The 19,759-nt window shown below is 41.8% G+C and overlaps 1 protein-coding gene and 1 long non-coding RNA gene across 12 annotated transcripts in view; both read left to right on the plus strand.

The window, feature by feature from the left end:
* LOC140524826 (golgin subfamily A member 3-like) overlaps positions 1–19,759 on the plus strand; it is a 71,650-nt gene that overhangs the window by 19,091 nt on the left and 32,800 nt on the right. For 3 of the 11 annotated variants that reach the window (XM_072639640.1, XM_072639631.1, XM_072639641.1), the window contains exons 2-4: positions 7,284–7,482; positions 7,858–7,950; positions 10,978–11,143. Coding sequence is in view for 1 of the 11 variants with exons in the window: in XM_072639639.1 (XP_072495740.1) it covers positions 8,007–8,054 (48 nt within the window). In the remaining 10 variants the exon portion in view is untranslated. The other 8 variants (XM_072639632.1, XM_072639642.1, XM_072639633.1 and 5 more) reach the window with 6 other exon arrangements.
* Positions 11,153–19,008, plus strand: LOC140524828 (uncharacterized). Its single transcript, XR_011973846.1, has 3 exons — positions 11,153–11,810; positions 12,479–12,563; positions 15,474–19,008. It is a non-coding gene; the product is annotated as an uncharacterized lncRNA (long non-coding RNA).

Here is a 19,759-nt window from a genome sequence, read left to right on the forward strand (position 1 = left end):
TCTACCTAACTCGAAAGATGCTACCAAGGGTTGGTACTCTCCCAACTTGCCCAGTCATGGATCAAGCCCTTTAAAACAAAATTCCTCTCACTCTCTTTGGCAGTCCTACTGTACCTTCTTCCACACAACCAGGGCTTTTGTTGAAACTCTACCTGTTGTGGTCGTCCTTTGTTTCTGAAAGATTTGGACTCCAAGGCCTCTGAAGGACAACAGAGAAATGATAACATGACTTGCACTAGACATTGTTTTGAATGAGGGAGGGCTGTGCAAAGTCACCAGCCTCACCTTTTCCTCCTAAGTCTTCTGGATCCAGTGACCAGACATTAATGATGATGACTGGAGATTGGCCAGGATGCAATGGGTGATTTTGGTCTTTTTCTGCTAAGTCCTATTCAGGGACTCTCTTAGAGAGTGGTTATGCACATTTAATGAATATGTCCCCTTAAGAAATAATCTAGGATTGGCTCCTTCAATGAGCAAAAGAAAAAGAATGAGTAAATCTCACTGGAAGGAATCAGCAAAAGTGACTACTGATAATCCCTCTTCTGTCAGAAAAGTTCAGAAAAATATTAAGTGGAGTTTGGGCAGGGACTTATTGGTGTGCCATGTATGAGGGCACTTGGTTTAAGGTTTGGAGAGAGAGAGAGAGAGAGAGAGAGAGAGAGAGAGAGAGAGAGAGAGAGAGAGAGAGAGAGAGACAGACAGACAGAGACAGAGAGAAGGAAGGAAGGAAGGAAGGAAGGAAGGAAGGAAGGAAGGAAGGAAGGAAGGAAGGAAGGAAGGAAAGAAGGAAGGAAAGAAGGAAGAAAAGAAGGAAGGAAGGAGAGAAAAAAGACAGAACGTAAGACAGACGGAAAGAGAGAAAGAAAGAAAGAAAAAAGAAAGAGAAATGAAGAAAGAAAGGAAAGAAAGAAGGAAGAAAAAGAAAAAAGAAAGAATAAGAAAGAAAGAAGAAAGAGGGAAAGAAATATGCTCCGTTAACATCACGTTAACTAGTGACCCACTGGCCATCCAAATTTACCTTTCTTTGGAGAGGAGATGGAAGGAGTCAACAAAAGCTAGAAGATGAGCTGAGGTACCCAGCTAGTTGAACCCGCATCCAGACATCTAGATCTACACACAGGTCTGTGTTTGTCCTTAGTTTTAGAAGACCATGTCGTCAGAGAAATGATGACATGACTTGCAGCTGACTTTGTTTTGAGTGAGGGAAGGCTGTACAGCCTCACCAACCTCACTTTCTCCTGCTGAACTTTCTGGGTCCAGTAACCAAATATGCATCAGGATGTCCACCATGCAATGGGTGAGGCACTGGGAATACAGAAAGAGGCCAAAGACATTGCCAGCTCTGAAAGGAGCTCACATTCTGACACAGGAGATTCCATGCAAATAACTCTATACAAAGCAAGCTACGTACAGGATACATAAGGAATGAAAAGAGAAGAAGAGCCCTGGTTGAGAGATCTGGCCAGCGAACCATCTCTGAGTCCCCATTTCCAAAGGTGAGCTTCTTCCAACCTCCTCCAGCACCTTTGTCTAGTGATAGTGGTGTTCCTGATGAGGATATTGTGGCTGCAGAACCCCTGGGTTCCCCTGATGAGGTTCAACTGGTTGGACTCAAGTGGGGTGTATAGAGATCATCATCGTGCCTTGCGAGGGTTAGGACATGGGATAATCTGATCAGATCTGACCTGTCTTAGATGGTCCTAGAGAATTCAACTGGGGCCTCACTTGACTGAGGGATCCCTGGGGTGGGGAAGGAGGCTCCTGGTGAGCAAGCTCCTTGGATTAGTAGTTATGGTGGACTGGGAACACTGGGGTGGGTTCAGTGGAATCCATTGGACTGGGTTGGGCAGAACTGTCTGCAATCCATTCATGGGGTAGAATTCATTAGGTCAGTAAGTGTGTCCCATCTCACCAGGACTGAGGGGATGGGGCTTGAGGGCTTGTAGGCTCTGGCATTCCAGTGCCTAGGTTGAGCCTGTGTCTTGGGGAACTTGAAACGTTCGCTGCTTACCTGTTCCTCACTGGGAGCCCTCACTTGTCTTCACGATCCATCGAGGAGGCAGAATGGAGGCTCTTGAAGGACGCTGGTGACCCTGAAGCTGCCAAGGGGGCCGGAGACTGAGTGGAAGTGTAAGCTTGAGTGGGAGCCAGTGTGCTTCCGGGTGATGATGTGGTGGGAGAAGGGAAATTTGGGGGCTTTACGGTGGGAGGCAAGGTTGGGGGAGGGGGGCTAATTTGTGGGACAAGGGGCCAGGAAAGTGGCCAGCACTGGTCTGGGAGCTGCTGGGTGCTTTGGCTGTCGTTCTGCTGGTCTGCTGTCTTGTTCACTTCCGCGAACAGTCGACTAGGGCATTGTGCCATGGCATTGGTGGACACAGTAGCTACCTCGCCTAGCCCAGTGCCCTCCATCCCTGGCACTCAGGTTACACAGATAAGGTGAGACCATGGAAGCCCCAGCGACCTGCCTTCCCTCTGCCCCAGCCTACCATCCTTAGTACAATTGCGTGCCTACAGCTGAGTGCTCAGAATCACAAGAACACTCCTGCTTTTCTTGTCTCCTTGCCTCAGGGGTCACCTAAGAGGCCCTTGCCCTCATCCCTGAGATCCACTTCAGCCCAGGCCTGCCAGCTACTCTTCAGATGGCCCAGAAGCAGCGAGGCAGCCTCCCATGTGGGAGGGTCTGTCGCCCCCTTTCAGCCTGACAGGGCCCCCTGAGCTCTCTGAGCCACCATTTCCTAATACGTCAGTGAAAAATATGTTCAAAAACTTTCACAGCATCTAAGTGCCAGGAATATGGGGAGGAAAGCAGGAGGTGAGCTCCAGAAAGTGCTGTGGAAATCTTAAGGCAGGATGTAAATGCTGTTAGAAACTTTTCATTGTAAAAGCAACAATAGCCAGGTTGAAATCCTGCACTGGACTCTTCCTTGCTATATGACCTTGGGCAAGTCATTATGTTGAGGTTTGGGGGTGGTTGGAACTTGAAAGAGCAACCCCTGTCCTTCCCGGAGAAATTGAACCAAACCTTCTTTGCCAGTCAAAGACAAAGATGATTATAGGTCTCCCATTTGCAGTAGACTTCTTGGGAATCTGTGTCTTTGTGACTTACACGTGGGGCAGTTAGAACCTGAGCCCTGCGGATAAGGCCCAGATGCAATCCGGGCACTATCTGTGTGATTAAGGAAATTTATGGTTCAGATTCGCACCTACAATAAGACCCATTTGAGAAGAAGAAGCAGGATAATTTATTGATTTACAGAAAAGGCAAATGCATGAACAGTTTAGAGCTATAGCAGAAATAATTAATATAGCCTAATACCAATATAATTATAGCAATATTAACATAGATATAAGAGGAAATAGAAAAACATCACCAATTCAGGAAAGTACCAACACCTGAATTTTCTCACCTGGGGAGTCCCGGGATACAGCTTTCAGGGTCTGAATTGGGAGCAAGTAGTCCCAGCCAGAGCGTCCTCTCCATGGGTGAGATTCCGAGGACTTCCACTAAGCAAGGAGAGTTTATAGGGACCTAGACAAAGACGGCTTTTTGCCAACGGCTCCGCACACTGTTCCAAGCTGGTCGGGAACATGGCCATGGGAACACAGATGTTTGTCCATCAGGGAGATATCATACAGGGGTCACAAGATATAAGTTAATTAGTCATATACTGGGAGGATTAGACAAATCTTCCAAGTATTATCTATGTGTTCCAGGAGTGGCTAGTTCCCAAAACATTAATACATGGCCGACTCACATATGTTATATTCCTTGAGAGGTCACCAAAAGGACAGAGTGAACTTACTTTATTCAAGGGATATGAAATATTCCTTCACTATCATGGACGCAAGTTGGATCTTATGTTCAGAAAGACTGTGATAGGGATCTAGGCATGGTCAAGTAGTTTCAGGTGAGTGGAGGAGGGGTTTAGGGAAGGTCTTGAAGGGAGTGACCAGTAATTTCGGTGAGTAGCATCAAGACAGCAGAAACCAAGAGAAAAGCATGTTGATAGCATGAAGAATGGGAAGTAGCTGAAGGTTCCCTGGAAATAAGACAATGGAAAGAGAGGCTAGGTAAGGGTAGCTGAAATTTGGGCCCAAGGATAATGAAAGACTTTGGACTTCAGCCAAACACCTGTTTCTGAGGCAGGAACATGAGAAATAACTTATTCCCACTCTGGAGGGGTGAAGATAGCACCCTCCAGAAACAAAAGCAAGCCTTAAAAACCTTTACCTGACTATAAAGATCCTCCCCTATCTCCCCATTGACTGGGTAGTGCAGGATGTACAATTTCCAGTACCATGTTCCCCCTTCTGCCACAAGTTATGTATGACCATGAAAATGGACATTTAGCTTTCCTAGAGGAGGAGAAGTCAATATTTGTAAGCTTCATACTCATGAGAATTCCAAGCTATACTTCATGTTTATTCTACTTAGCTGCCTTCCGACGTCAAAACAAGTTCCAAACCAGTTGGACCCATGCTTTGCCTGTAATCTTCTCTATGAAACATAACTCCTTCCTTATGTCTCCCATTCTACTGGTGGCTCTTCTGAACTTAGGGAGACAAATATTATCGTGATATGTCTCAAATTTCCCTCTTCCTCTGCTAGAAAATAATCTAGTACTAATTGTTGTTGATAGTATCTTCTCCAATCACTTTATTTTCCTGCATTTCTTTGCAAGTCAAAACACTCTCTGACCTGGATCACTTTGGCTTCATTCCGTATATTACATAAGGTCTGTGGAAAGAAAAATTGTACTCATTCCTCCCAATCCATCCTCTTTTATTTATTCAAATCTTGTTTCCACATCTATCTCCATTCTGATGAATGCTCCCTCACTCTACTATACACATTCTTCCTTTCATCCATCTCCTCTTTAAGTAAGTATAGATTATTTTGAACAAATATACAAATGAGGAAAGGGAAGAGGTTGATGAACCCATACACAAATCAAAGGGAGCAGTCGCTTTGGTAAGGACAGATAGAGAGACCCAACAGAAACAGATAAACAATAAATTGCACATTTAGAAGTCTCATCTCATACAGCAGTCTGGGGGCGGGGGGGAGACACCATCTGAGGCAGATTTTTGATCTGCATGTTCATCCAAGTCATCTTCAACTGAGGAACTTCTTGCTGTCTTTATGTAGAAATCCTCTATCTTCTGTCAGTTCTATTACAAACTTCATCTTGACACAAGTATAATTTTCATTCACCATTTATACCCTCATTTTTCTTAAACAAGTGTACGCTATTTCTCCTGTTTGGTGACCCCAATACAGCTAAATGAACATTTCTGAAGGATGCTTTTCTTGTTGTTCCATCAAAATTTTTTTTTCTTAAGAATCAGTTTCCTCTTTCGCAGCACTGCAGTGCCAAATGTCAAAGTACCAAATCTTGTGTGATTTTCAAAATCTCTCCACCAGATAAGGGTTTCCCTGAGAACTTTCCAAATATAACAAATTATGAACTTTCTCTTCCTCAGCACTCAGGCTTTATAGATAGACTGTGTCCATCTCCCCATCACCACCTAGTCCAGTGTTTTCTGTAACACCAAAAGATCTCTTCACCTTTTTATAACCAAGGTTGCAGGAGCCTGTATCACATTTATCCCTCCTTGAACACGATATGCTTCTGATTCCTGCCTCCACCTCTCTCTCTCCTTCTTCTCCTATCACTTTCCCCTCCTATTTTCCAATAATGTGAATTGGATTTCCATACCTAACTGAGTTATTCCTTGTTATGCTATACCTTGCCTGAGCCAGTTCAGAGGAGAATAAGGTTCCAGGTGAAGGTTTAAAATAAAGGTTTTGCCACCTCCCCAATCTTCCTTTTGACTGTAAAACCTCCTTCTTGAAATCTTTGTTGTGAGGCAATTTACTTCATTGTACCTTTCCCTTTCCCTTTCTCCCAGTGCATTCCTTTACCTAATCACTTAATTTTAATTCCTTTAGACGTCATTGGTTGATTTGTGGGACCTTTTCTCCCTGAACCAAAGAGCCCTTTGTCAATAGCAGTATTCTGCCAATGTTGATAGATGGCTGCAGTGCAGAGAGCACAACAGACTCCATAGCCTGAAAACATACGGGGCAGTAGTGTAGAAAAGTGGAAAGCAGCTGCCCTACAGATCAGCACCAAGGAAGTATGACTGGAAGCTGGCTTGTTCACGTAGTGCAGGTGGCATGCGCACAATCCTTTGGGTCCACCTGTGTCCTCATGGTGTCAGGAGAAAGAGAAGAAATCCCTTTACATGTGGGTGTCAGCTTCTGGTAGGCCTGTGTGTGGACAGAACATTTATTACGCCAAGTCCAGGACTCTATACATTGCAACCAAGCTGCCCCAGGAATACCTAAGTTCACATCCTACCTCAGACACTTCCTGGTTGTGTGCCCTTGAGGAAGTCATTTCATTGCTATAATCCCCAGAAAATTCTGTAATACACATTCCCAGTGAGCTGGACCTAGCTCACGTACATGCAGTTCTCTACACTAACAAGACCTCAGATCTAGTGTGAGATAACCAAACAGTTTTGTATGAGATGTGTACTCATATGACATGATAGTAAGCACTCAAGCATTTCTCTGTTTTTGGTTTGTGTATTAAACTTGGTTTTCCTGAAAATTAGGTTAAAAGAGGAAAACTGCCTTGGTAGCATTTAATTTCCATTGTTCCTTCCCTTCAGGATGACCAAAGCTAGCGAACATGCATGTATGAGGACCAGGAATGTGAATTCTGATTGTGTGCTCAAAAGAATGAGAAGGCTTTAACACATGCTAGAATAATCCTGATGCAGGACTCCAATTTGTGATTTCCATAAATGTTAAACCATAATATGCAAAAGAATTTTCTTAATTGAGTGGGTGGTAAATACAGTAAGACAAGAGAGTTGACAAGCAATTAATTGGAATATGACCTAGGATATCTATGTTTTCTTTACCATGACCATGACATAACATATGTCCAAGGAATATGTATTTAAGATAGTGCCTTTTGGTGAGGAGCCTTGTCCTTGGTAGTCATTAATAGAAGAATGCTCCGGTCTTCTTCATCTTGCCTTATTGACACAGTAAGAGGCATTGCGGGAGTTTACTCAGAGAGCAGAGAAGAGATATCTGTGAGGCCAAGGGGCTACCCCTAGTTGATTAGTTCAGGCTCTGCCCCTTATTGAGGTTCACATGATATTAAATGATTATCAATCAAATGGCAGCCCAAAAAAGGGACAAGTGAACACTAGAGTTGTTGTGTTGGATGAAGGTGGCTTATGGAGTTGATTTCCCACAGGGAAAGGTGACTATGCCTCAGCGAGAGCTGTAGTTGGATGCCCAGTAGCAGAAGCCCCTGGAACTCATGAAACAGCTCATCCTGGTCCAGGAAACTGCATATCCGGGAGCAGGCCCTCAGCGAGCTGCAGACTGACCATGAGGAGCTGCAGGCCAGGCTGGAAAAGTACCAGGAGAAATTCATCAGTCTGGAAGATGAGGTGCTTCTCTCTGTTTTTTCGTGGGGGAGAAGTTAAGGGATGCTTCAGGGATGGAGTGTGGGGAATGGCAGGAAAGATGGGCTGGTGACTGTGGGGACTGCAGTAATATATTGGTCAATAATTGGGTTTTGTGAAGCTGGTTTCATGGGACCTTGTGCTCTCATCTCATGCTTTAGCACTGCTGACTATTGTCTGGTATTGTGTTGAGCAGAACTCTATTGATACAACTTCTGTACATCTGTAACGTGTTCTATTGGTGTGGTCCATTTCCTTGAACAATATTCTGAGTGATAAATGTCCATGAAAATATTTTACTCCCTAAAGTCCCAAACCAGCTCAGGTCACAGTGAGCCTTTGAATTGTGATTTTTCCCAGCTCCAAGAACCAAGAGGCTTCAGAAAGCAAATACAGCACCTGTAGAATGTATTTCAGAAGTTGTCTCTGGAGTTACATCAAGGGCAAGATAAGGTAAACATTTTGGGAGATGCCAATGCAGCCCTTCAGGAAACCACAATATCTTGGTAATGGAATCAATCAAGACGGTAGCAGATTTAGCACAGCTGAACGTGCAGGTATTTGAAGCCTTATGCTAGTGGGTTGGTTCTCCTGGATCTTCAAATCAATACACATCTTTCTTTAGGAAGAGTTAGAAAGGGAAGACTTTGACAGTGAGGCATAAGTAAAATGACTATTTCTTCCCATCTCTCCTTGTGCAAACAGAATTTCCACAGTGAAAATGTGAACATTTTTCCTGGTTTCATAAGGTTATAGTATATTTGGTAATTTTACTCAAAAAGGTTTTCTTAAGGTACAGCCTTATTGTCTAGGAGTACATCAACAAAATGACTGACTCATGGGTTTGTTTCTATATTTCTTTTTTTTTGGGGGGGTTACTTAGAACGGAAGAGGTTGCTATTGTCTCAACCATTGCTGAGGGTCATTCCTTAGCTCCTTGGTTTGAAAGTTTCTTCTGGGAACAATAGTACCGCACTTTTTTAAAAAAAAAACGCTTATTTATTTATTTTTAGTTGTCAACATTCATTTCCACAATATTTTGAGTTTGAAATTTTCTCCCCATCTCTCAGCTCCTCCCACCCCATAATGCTTTGCATTCTGATTACCCCTTCCCTCAATATGCCCTCACTTCTATTATACCCCCTCCCTTCCCTTACCCTCATCTTCTGTCTTTTCTGGTAGGGCAAGATAGATTTCTATCTCCCATTAACTGTATTTCTTATTTCCCAGTTATATGCAAAACCAGTTCTCAACATTCGTTCCTAAAACTTTGAATCCCAACTACTTTCTCTTCCTCCCTCCCCACCCATCCACACTGAGGAGGAAAACAATTCAATATAGGCTATATGTGTAGCTTTGCAAAAGACTTCCACAATAGTCGTGCTGTGTAAGACTAACTGTATTTCCTTCCATCTATCCTGCCCCCGTTTATTCTATTCTCTCTTCTGACCTTGTCCTTATCCAAAAGTGTTTTCTTCTAATTATTCCCTCCTCCCATTTGCCCTACTTTTTATCATCCCCCCACGTACCCCCGTCCTGTCATTTGCCCTCCTTTCTATCATCGCCCCACACCCCACTTCTCGCCTACTTTCCTGTAGTGGAAGATAGATTTTCATACCAAATTGAATGAGCATATTATTCCTTCCTTAAGCTTAATGTAAAGAGAGTAACCTTCCCTTTTCCCTCTCTCTTCCTCCTTTTTCTCATCCATTGAAAAAACTTTTTTTGCATCTTTGATGAGATAATTTTCCCCATTTTATTTCTCTCTTTATCCTCCCAATATATTCCTCTCTCAGCTGTTTTATTTTTTAGATATCATCCCTTCTTATGCAAGTCATCCTGTAATCTCTCACTCCATATATCTATCTATCTAAATATGTATATATGTCTCAGTGTGTGTGCGTGTGTGTTTGTCTCTGTATGTCTTCGTGTGTATGTCTGGTACAATCCATTCAACTACACAAATACTGGCAAAAGTCTCAAGAGTTACAAATATTATTTTTGCATGTAGAAATGTAAACAGCTGAATTTTAGAAACTGCCTTGTGATATCTCTTTCCTATTTACCTTTGCTTCTTTCTCTTGATTCTTGTGCTTGAAAGTCAAATTTCCTCTTCATCTCTGATGTTTTCATCAAAAATGCTTGAAAATCCTCTATTTCGTTGAATAACCACTTTTTTCCACTGAAGTATTATCCTCAGTTTTGTTCATTAGGTGATCTTTGGTTTTAATCCTAGTTCCCTTGAATTCTGAAATATCATATTTCAAGGCCTTTGGTCCCTTAATGTTGAAGCTGTAATATCTTCTGTTATCTTGATTGTATTTCCAAAATATTCAAATTGTTTCTTTCTAGTTGCTTGCAATAGTCTCTCCTTGACCTGGGAACTCTGAAATTTGGCTACAGTATTCCTAGGAGTTTCTCTTTTCAGATCTCTTCCAGGAGGTGATTGGTGGTTTCTTTCAATTTTTATTTCACCCTTTCGTTCCAGAATATCAGGGTAGTTTTCCTTGATAATTCCATGAAAGATGATGTCTAGGCTCCGTTTTTGTTCATAGCTTTCAGTTATTCCCACAAATTTTAAATTGTCTCTCCTGGATCTATTGTCCAGGTCAGTTGTTTTTCCAGTGAGATATTTCACAGTATCTACTATTTTTTCATTCTTTTCTTTTGTTTTGTACTTTCTTGGTTTCCCATAAAATCATTCCTTTTAATGTCTGCTCCATTCTAATTATTATACAACTATTTTCTTCAGTGAGCTTTTGAACCTCCTTTTCCATTAGGCTAATTCTGCTTTTTAAAGCACTCCACATTCCTTTCTCCTTGGTGAAGGAGCTCTCTCACTGACCTTTGAAACTGTCATTGGTGTTTGTGGATTGAGCTATCTGGGAAATACTGCTGCTGGTGGTTCCCTGAAGGCTATTCTGGATCCTGTCCCTGCCTCGCCATGCTGTCCATGCAGGGCTCTGTGCCACTCTGAACCTGGTAGGATAGACCTTTCCTGGTGGCTTTCCAGACTGTCTTGGGCTGCAACTCTGTTGTTTTTTAGTTTCTTCAGCTTTAGAATTTGTTTACTCATTTTTACAGGTATTTTATGGGGTATTTGGGGGAGCTTCCACAGGTCCTTCTTTCTACTCAGCCATTTTGACTTTACACCCATCTTCCATACTGCACTTCTCAGGGACTTGGCCAGGGAGTCCACTACAGACCACTCCTGTTTGAGAAGGCTAAAAAGTAGCACTAAAGTCTCTCCATCCACCAGCCTATGTCGTCCATTTTTACCTAGTTTCTCTGGGAAAGCACCTTAGTCTCTGCACAGAAACTCAGAATGCTGTGGCTTGCTTTTAAGTGGCACATTGGAATGTCCAGGGTCTAGGTAGCCAGTGCCTAGGAGAGCATACAGTCCCCACTCTAGGGTCTCCTGCCATGGCAGTGCTGTCATCCAACAGAATTCTTGTTTTTCCACTGATTGTGGTTTCCCAGACACTTGGCAGAACAATGTGCAGCACCACTTCCTTCCTGTGGTCTATGTCCACTGCAAGTTTGCCGAAAAAAAGAAGAGGAAGACCTGAAAATCAGCCTGTTTATTCAGGGGTTGCAGAGGACACTGAAGACTGAGAAAGCCAATGTTCAAAGCCTCAAGGAATAGGTATGTGTGTGCTCAGATGGATGTGGGTGAATGTGACTGCTTCTGTTGCCTCTGAATCTCAGACCAGCCCTCACTAGGAGCCATGTAGGCTTGACCATTGCCAGATCTAGAAATACATATTACAGAGATGGTAGTGCCAAAGCCTTTCTAAGCCTTTCAAGGAGTACTGTTGAAAGGTCCTTTAGTCTACACCAGAAGTAAAAACCTCTACTTATTTGCCTGTTCATTGCACAAAAAATGAAATTTAATAGGCTTCTTATCCTGACTCTTACCTTCTCCTGAACTGAAGGGAGAGAACAATGACTCCTGTGACTCCTCCCTGTCCCTGCCTCCCTTCAAGAGGAGCTGCTCAATCCTCAACCCGCTGTCAACAAAGATAAACTCTACAGCTTGCACATCTCTCTCCAGCAACTGACATAGGACCTATTTGTTTATCATTCATTATAATAAAGGAAATATGTTTGGAACATGCTTTCATATCACTTATGCTAAATGCCCAACAAGTGGGTCTGCCAGGCTAAAAACCTCTTCATTCCCTTGTGTCCATGCCATGTTGCTGCCTCTCACAAGATGAAAAAAGTTTCTGACTTGAATAGAATCACCTATGGACTCCCTCTGACAACTCACACCTGAACAAAATTCCTCTTGACCAAATCCGCAACACAGGGTGAGCCTCTAGCCCAGGGCTTCCCAAAATGTATCCCATGGGCCCTGTGCTGCCCACCAGAGCATTTCAGCCTTGGTCACTGGAAAATGTAGAGGAAAAGATCCTTTGTATGAAAAGGAAGTCCTGGGGCCCACTGCTTCTAGCCCCAGGGCCCGAGGGCCACAGTTTGCACAGGCCTGCTCCAACTCCTACCAGGAGGCCTCCCCTTGTGTGACAGCCCTGGCCAGAGTGGGATATCTCTAAGTGATTTTGGTTTTCCCACTCATCCATGCTTTATTGATACATATTGTATGTGCACCCAGGATTGAAAACAGGAGATACAACTTAGGAGAGTCTTACAAACGAATCTAGTACATAGACACATTTAATAGATAAAGACAGGTATATTTAAGTTTTAGAGGGATTCAAAGGAAGGGAGACTGAATTGGACCATTCTCAGAGGAGTTTGGCGTTCTCCTTTGCAGAGACTGCAGACAATGGCTTCCAAGGCAAGGGGAATAGCATGAAGGAAAGCAAGACTAAGCAGAACTAAGACACCAGAGAAGACCAGCTGACCTCTACTACCAGGAGAGATGCTTTTTTAATCAGTAGCCAGACATAGTGACAACTGGGTCACCCTCTTCCTCACCTGTTAACCTTCTCACTGAGACTGCTTTCTTCCTCTACAGTTCAGGACCATTTGAATCTATGTGAAATGCCAGATGGAGTCAAGAAGAGTTGGACAAGACAGAACGTCACAACCCTACATCATTGGTCAATATTCTTTGTTTTGACCAGTTTGGAGGATGCCTTTAATTTCTTTTAATTGGCATATCTTTGATTGTGAGGGAGGATGAACAGAAGAAAAGGCTCACTTTTAAATTTTAACTTAAATTTTTAAATTTAAACTTCTTAGAAGATTTTATCACATTGTGGAAATAGAGGAAGATTAAACAGGGTTTGGTAGTAGGGCTCCAGCTGTATGATCTACCTGGAAGCAAAGAGGCAGCCCCTCCTACTGCACTTTTGTTTTCTTGACTAAGCAGAATCCATTTTATACTGAAATAGTTGTTCAACAAGAAGATGCCTGAGTTAACAAAGGTACCTGACTGCCTTTGGCAACTTCAGGGCACCAGGCACAGTTGAGCTCTTAAGGTACTGGGAAAAATAAGGCAGATGTCACTGGTGAGGCCGCAAACTAGGATTTGGGGAAAATCATGGAGCACAGGAGAGGACCAAAGGAGGGCGAATGTCCCGATCTTCTACAAAGGAAAGAGAACGAAGTCTGCACATGGAGAATAAGGAGTGTCACCTGTGTTGCTGAGAAATTATAGATCATGCTATTCAGAGGGTGGCTAGAAAATGGCTAGAAAAGCAGGAAGTGTCAGCGGCTGGTGTTAGCTTTCCCAAAGTCACACCCAGTTCATTTCATCTCCCTTCTTCTCAGGCTCATTAGACTGCTCAGGAAGGGGAATGCTGGAGTTATTCTTTATCTAGATTGTAGCCAGTCATTTGGCCAAGTTTCCCATGCAGTCCTTTCCAAAGCGAGTGAAAAAAATGGCTAGAAGGTAATACGTTCAGATGGATTTACAAGAAGATGAAAGACCAGACTCAAGTCGTAGTCATACCTCAGTGACTTAGGCATAGATGGCATGCTTTTCCAAAACAGTTAACGGCTATAACAGTCAGGATGCCAAAAGATCTCACATGGTAAAATTATTAGGTCAAATCTAGTAAGGTGAAATTATTTTTGGTCTCTTTAATTAAGAATTTGACAAACATCAACCAATATGACTACATCTATCAAAGTTAGAAAAAAGAGAGAAAAGAGAATTGTGTATGAAACCATGAATCCCTTTTATACTTAGTTTGGGTAATTTTAAAGTGTATTTATTTTGTGTGGCTTACATATGTCTATGTCCCCTTTCTGAACTTGATTCTCCTCTTTGCTGGTTGTTTTTAAATGTGTTTTGTACCTCATTTTTATTTTATTTTTGGCATCAGTATCTTCTTGTTACACTTGCCCCCCAAGTATTTAATCCTTCCTTCTAATCCTCCCTGAAGCAAACGTAATCCGCCCCCATTCTAACAGACTAAGATAATAGGAGGGATGGGGAATCACACATCTGTTATCGCTAAAAATAGTATGATTCTGCAATTATAATCTGTACCAAGAGGATGGAGGCCTGCTTCATTACTAGTCTTCTGAGTCACTGATTCATCATTGCATTGGCCAGTCTTAAGTCTTTTGGAGGAATTTCTCTTTACAACATTGCTGTCAGTGTATGTAATAGTGCTTCAATCTGTCAGCTCATATGTCATCCTAGATTGCACTTTATCCCTTTTATAACTCTATACTGTGAAGTAATGTTCTCTTCCATTGATATGCCATGTTTTCAGTCATTCTCTAATGGATGAACATGCCCTCAGTCTTCAGTTCTTTGCTGTAGCAACAAATGCTATCATAAATATTTTGCATGTATTAATCCTTTCCTTCTTCTTTGGTCTCTTTGGAGTATAAAATTATTAACTAGAATAATATAATTAAGGATCAAAAAATCTACTTCACTAATAAATTACAGGGACAGGTATTATTAGGCAGTGATTGTCCTGAAAGAAGCTGGCCTTTTAGGGCACTCCAAGCTCCAGTTGAGTCAGTAGTGTAATATGGTGGACAAGAGAGCTAGAGTGATCTTTGCTGAAATAAGAAATGAACATACCCAGACCTAGGAAGGCAATCATCTCTCTGTACCTTATCCCAGTAAGTGCACATCCAAAAGGCAGTATGAAGCTCACTGGTAAAGTAGAAAGTGTCGTCATAATGATTGGTGGTCTTCAGGCCCTGCCAGCTTATTTAGGGAGGAGCAGTCCATGAGTAGCTGGATAAAGAGGATATCTGAAGGAATTGTGGCAGTGTTCAAGTATTTGATAGGCAGTCACATGGAAGAGAGCGGAGTCCCATGCAGCAGAATGCCAAACAGTAGAATTAGCAGTGTCACCAAAATTCCAGCTGACACAAAGGGGAATGGGCTTTCTCAAGACGTGGTCAGTTCTCTATCCCAGCAGATCTTTAGGGAGAAGCTAGCTGAGAGGCCCTAAGTTTATTCACTTTAGGGGTGTTTTTGTCAAAGTTTGAGGTGGCAAGTGTGGATGCCTAGGTCTTCACAAGTCATCATTTCTGATGTATGTGTTGTCTATTGTCTCCGGATAGAACCTTTGATCCCTTAGTGGATGCATGTTTCCTTTGAATATTTGTGAGATTTTGAAACATCACAAGTTGATGGATTATGCTTAATGAAGCTACTTAGACTCTGCTGATTTTGTTTCTCGTGGTGATTGGTGAAGGGATAAGGGTGTTGTGGGTTTCTTATGTCTAATCCTATCATATGTTCCTCTTTTCAACAGATAAAAAATTTTGAAGTATAATTTCATTTTCATCTAACTTTGGGTTTTCTTAAATGGTTAACTGTACGATCTTGTTCCAGTTTATGTTAAGATACAGTAGAAGGTTGAGAACCCAAGTCTATATTCAGCCACATCCAGTTGTTAACAAGGGCTTTCTGCTTGCTTTGGAAGCTAATATTTTAAATGTTGTTGTAGAAAATGATTATAGCTCTTTCTGCTGTTCCTGTGTTTTGTTTTACATAGTATTTATTCCTTTGACCTGTTTCCTTTTGTTAAAAGGCAACAAATAGATAGTCTTCAACACCAAATGGAAGAACACAAGACCAAAATACATGAATCGATGCCTTCATGGACTCATGGATGGAATGTTACTTAATGGACCTCTCCATTACCTGCCCATCTGCTGCTTCTAGGGAACTTGAAAATTCCAGCTTTGACTGAAAGGAACAGAACCACCCTTTCAACACCCAGTCAGTAATGAAGCAATGACCTTGGATCTGAATAAGCTTTCTTTTCCTCCAGAGAAGAAAACATTTCTTTCGGACCTTTTACTTTATTTTTCAAGTACATACATCGTATATAGTTGGTTGTCTATAAATAGTAAAATTACAAGGATTTCATTGTTACAAAATCCGCTTTTACAATTTCAAAATTACTTGGAATGTCTTTCTTGTTCTTCTGACTCATTGCCATGTTGAAGTCTGCTGCTAGAAAATCTGGTATACGGAGTATTTAGGGAAGCTGACGTACTGGTAAGGCTTTTAGTAAAATGATTATTTTCTTTAGTATACCTTTCCAACAAAAAAATGCCTGTATGATAGGGTTTTATTTTGTTTCCATCACCTTTCTTTCTCAGCTGTTTACAAAAGCACATTACTTCTCTTTCAGTGGGACCAGCCTTTCCCTCTCTGGCTGAAACACCAAATTTCCTAAATGGTAGTTGGGTCCCCTGTCCCAGCAGGTCCTGAAGGACTTTAGGTCCCACACAAGGAGAGGAAAAAGATGGGGTAGATCTCTGGTCATAGTTCCAAATTGCTTTGCAGAATGGTTAGATCACCTTAGAGTTCCACCAACAACGAATTAGTCTTCCAAATTACTCACATCTAATCCAACATTGATCATTTTCCGGTTTTGTCATGTTAGGGAATCTCATAGGCATAGCTTGTGTTTATTTGCCTCATTTTGCACAAAAGTGATTTAGGGCATTTTCCTTATGAATATAAGTAGCTTTAATTTCTGTCTCTGAAAATTCACTCTTCATATCTTTGACCAGTATTCAGTTGGGGAATGAATTGTATTCTTGTTAATTTGGCTAAGTTCTCTATTTATTTTAAAAATTAGTCCCTGACCACAGACACTGGTTTTCAAAATTATTTCCAGTTTTCTGTTTCGCTCCTAATCTTGGATGACTTACCTTTGTACAAAATCCTTTCAATTTAATGGAAACAAAATTATCCATCTTGCATTTCATAATGTTCTCTATCTCTTGTTTGGTCATAAAATCCTGCATTCTCCATAATCTGAGAGATAAACTATTTCTTACACCCCTAATTTGTTTATGCAATCAATCAGCCTTTATACCTAAATTGGAAAACCATTTGTACTTTATGTTGGTGAATGGTGTCACATGTCCAAATTTTCCTTGTTATTTTCCAGTTTTTCTAGCAGCTTCTGTCAAACAGTGAGTTCTTATCACAGAAGATGGCATCTTTGGGTTTATCAAACAGTTGATTACTGTACTCATTGACTACTGTGTCTTGTGAAGTTAACCTACTCCACTGATCTGCTGTTTTATTTCATAGACAGGAACAAGTCGTTTTGATGATTGCTGCTTTATGATGCAATTTAATATCTGTTGTAGTGCGTCAGCTTGACTAATATTTCTTTTCCTTACATAGCTTGATATTCTGGATCTTTTATATTTCCAGATGAATTTTGATATTTTTGCCTAGGTCTTCAAAGTAATATCTGGTTGTTGACTGGGACGGCACTGAAAAAGTACATTAATTTAAATTGGATTATCTTTTTTAGTGCATTAGCTCAGGCTACCCTGGAGTAACTGATGTTTTCCCAGTGGTTTAGATCTCAGTATATTTGTGAGGAAAGTGTTCTCTGATTGTGTTCCCACAGCTCCTAGGTTTATTTTGGCAAGTAGGCTCCCAAATATTTCATAATGTATACAGTAACTTCAAATGGAATTCTCTTTCCATCTCATGCCATTGGGCTGTAATGTGCAATACAAATAATTTTGATTACATTAAATTGAAAAACTTTTGCATAGGCAAACCAAAAGCAACCAAAAGTAGGAGGGAAGCAGAAAAATGGGAAAAACATTTTTGTAACTGTTGTCTCCTATCCAAATTTCTAAAATTATGATTTCTAAAATATATGGAGAGCTGAGTCAAATGTCCAAGAATACAAGTCATTTCCCAATTGACAATTGGTCAAAAGATATAACCAGGCAGGTTTCAGAGGAAGAAAATAAAACTATCTGTATTTATAAGAAAAAGTGCTCTAAATCACCATTGTTTAGAGATGCACAAACGAAAACAACTCTGGGGTACCACATCACTTGAGTCAGATTGACTACATTGACAAAAAAGAAGATGATAAATATTGGAGAAGTTTTGAAGCGCCGGAACACTAATTCAATGCTGGCAGAGCTGTGAGGCGATCCAACCATTCTGGAGAGCAATTTGGAACTATGACCAAAGGGCTACAAAAATGTTCTTACTCTATGACGCAGCAGTATCTTTTCTAGGACTCTATCTTAAAGAGAACAAAAAGTAGGGACAGGTCCCACACGTACCAAATTATTTATAGCAGCTCTCTTTGTGTTGATCCAGAACTGGAGATGGAGGGGACACACATCAAATGGGGAGTGAATGAACAAGTTGTGGTGTATGAACATAATGGAATTCTATTGTGCTATAAGATATGATGAAGTGAGACTTTCTGAGATGTCTCATGTCCAACACTGGTCCCCTTCAGACATAGCAAGAAGGACCCTTCCTGTTAATCTCCCCAGTCTCCCCAGCTAAAAGACTGGTGTATCCCTTCTACTCGTTCCACTTCTCCTCGATATATCCTAGGCCAATATTCTCTGGAGTTTTCAAGATCAACAAGGCATGGTGACAGCACTTACAATGTACTCTGTCATCTTGGATCCTGGAAGTTCAGGTAGGGAACTTTCAAATGTTCAGTCTGTGTGCTGATAGGCCCAGAAGTAGCTGCTGCTGCTGCTGTAAAGGCAGCAGCCTCCTCAAATCCTTCAAACATTTACTTTCCAAGGCTTCACAGTCACCATTGCCCTCACCTTCTCCACAGCATGCAATGGCTTCTCATTGCCTGAGAGCTCATCTGTAAAGAGTGGTTAGTGTTGTGAGAGATGATCTCTGAGGATTTCTCAGGAGTGAAGCAAGCCTCCTCACAGAGTCAATTTTTTCTTGTCCTGTTGACTTGTAAAGAACTATCTCAATATATTATGTACTTTCCCAGACTTCCCCCACCCCACCATGTTATAGGCACATAGCTAGGAGAAATAACACCTCTACCCCCCAACCTCCCTCCTGTCCTTGTCTCTAGGCAAGTTTGTGCAACTGTCTTTGTTCTCTGTGGCTAGCTTAGATTGCTGTGAATTGTACCCTCAGGGCTTGCACCAATGAGCCCTGAGGAAGGGGGTTAGTGAGGAGAGGATTGTTGTTAGAAGTTATAATCTGCTGAGCTGAACACACCTCAGCTCTCTTAGGTTCCAGCACTCTGAGGGAACCCTTTCTTGAGAAAGTCAATAAACGAACTGTTTTCTTTGCTAATATCTCTGAGTCGCTCATTCATTGCTAAGCGTCTCTGTACCCTACACAGTACGTTGTCTTCCCCATTGGCCTGGAAAGTTTTGGAGCACAGGCTCTTTCTTTCCCTTCTTTGTATCCACATCACTCATCCCAGTGCCTGCCCTGACTCGGTTAGTAAATAGACATTTATTGAAATCCTCCCATGTGCTAGTCCCCTGCTAAGCTCTGGGGATGTGAAAACAAATGACAGACCCTGATTACAATGTAATGGAGACAAGAAGCAAAGAAACATGTACTAACAATCTCTATACAGGGTAAGTAGAACATAACCAACAGAGGGAAAAGACTGAGAAAGGCTTCCAGTAAAAGATGAGTTGTTGGCTGGGACATAAAAGGAAGTCAGGGAGGTTCATAAGGTAGAGTGGTGGGGGGAGGGGGGGCAGTGTTCCAAGTATGGGGGGCAGCCAGAAAAAATGCCTGGAATTGGGTAGTTGAGGGTCTGTGTGATGAAACATCCAGGAGACCAGCCTCACTAGATACAAGAGTATGAATTGAGAGGTAAGGTGTGTGAATACCAGCAAGTTAGGAGGGTCCTAGGTTATGAAGGGCTTAAGGTCATTCAGAATTTTGTACTGGATCCTGGAAGTGAAAAGGAGCCATTGGAGATTATTAAGTGGGCAAGTGCGAAGCAGTTTATGTGAAAATATAGGACCATTTTTTAGGAAAAACACTGGAATGGCTGAGTGGAGGTCAGATTGCGGTGGAGAGAGACTT

Source organism: Notamacropus eugenii, chromosome 2, assembly GCF_028372415.1.
Source record: "Notamacropus eugenii isolate mMacEug1 chromosome 2, mMacEug1.pri_v2, whole genome shotgun sequence".
Classification (NCBI taxonomy): domain Eukaryota; kingdom Metazoa; phylum Chordata; class Mammalia; order Diprotodontia; family Macropodidae; genus Notamacropus; species Notamacropus eugenii.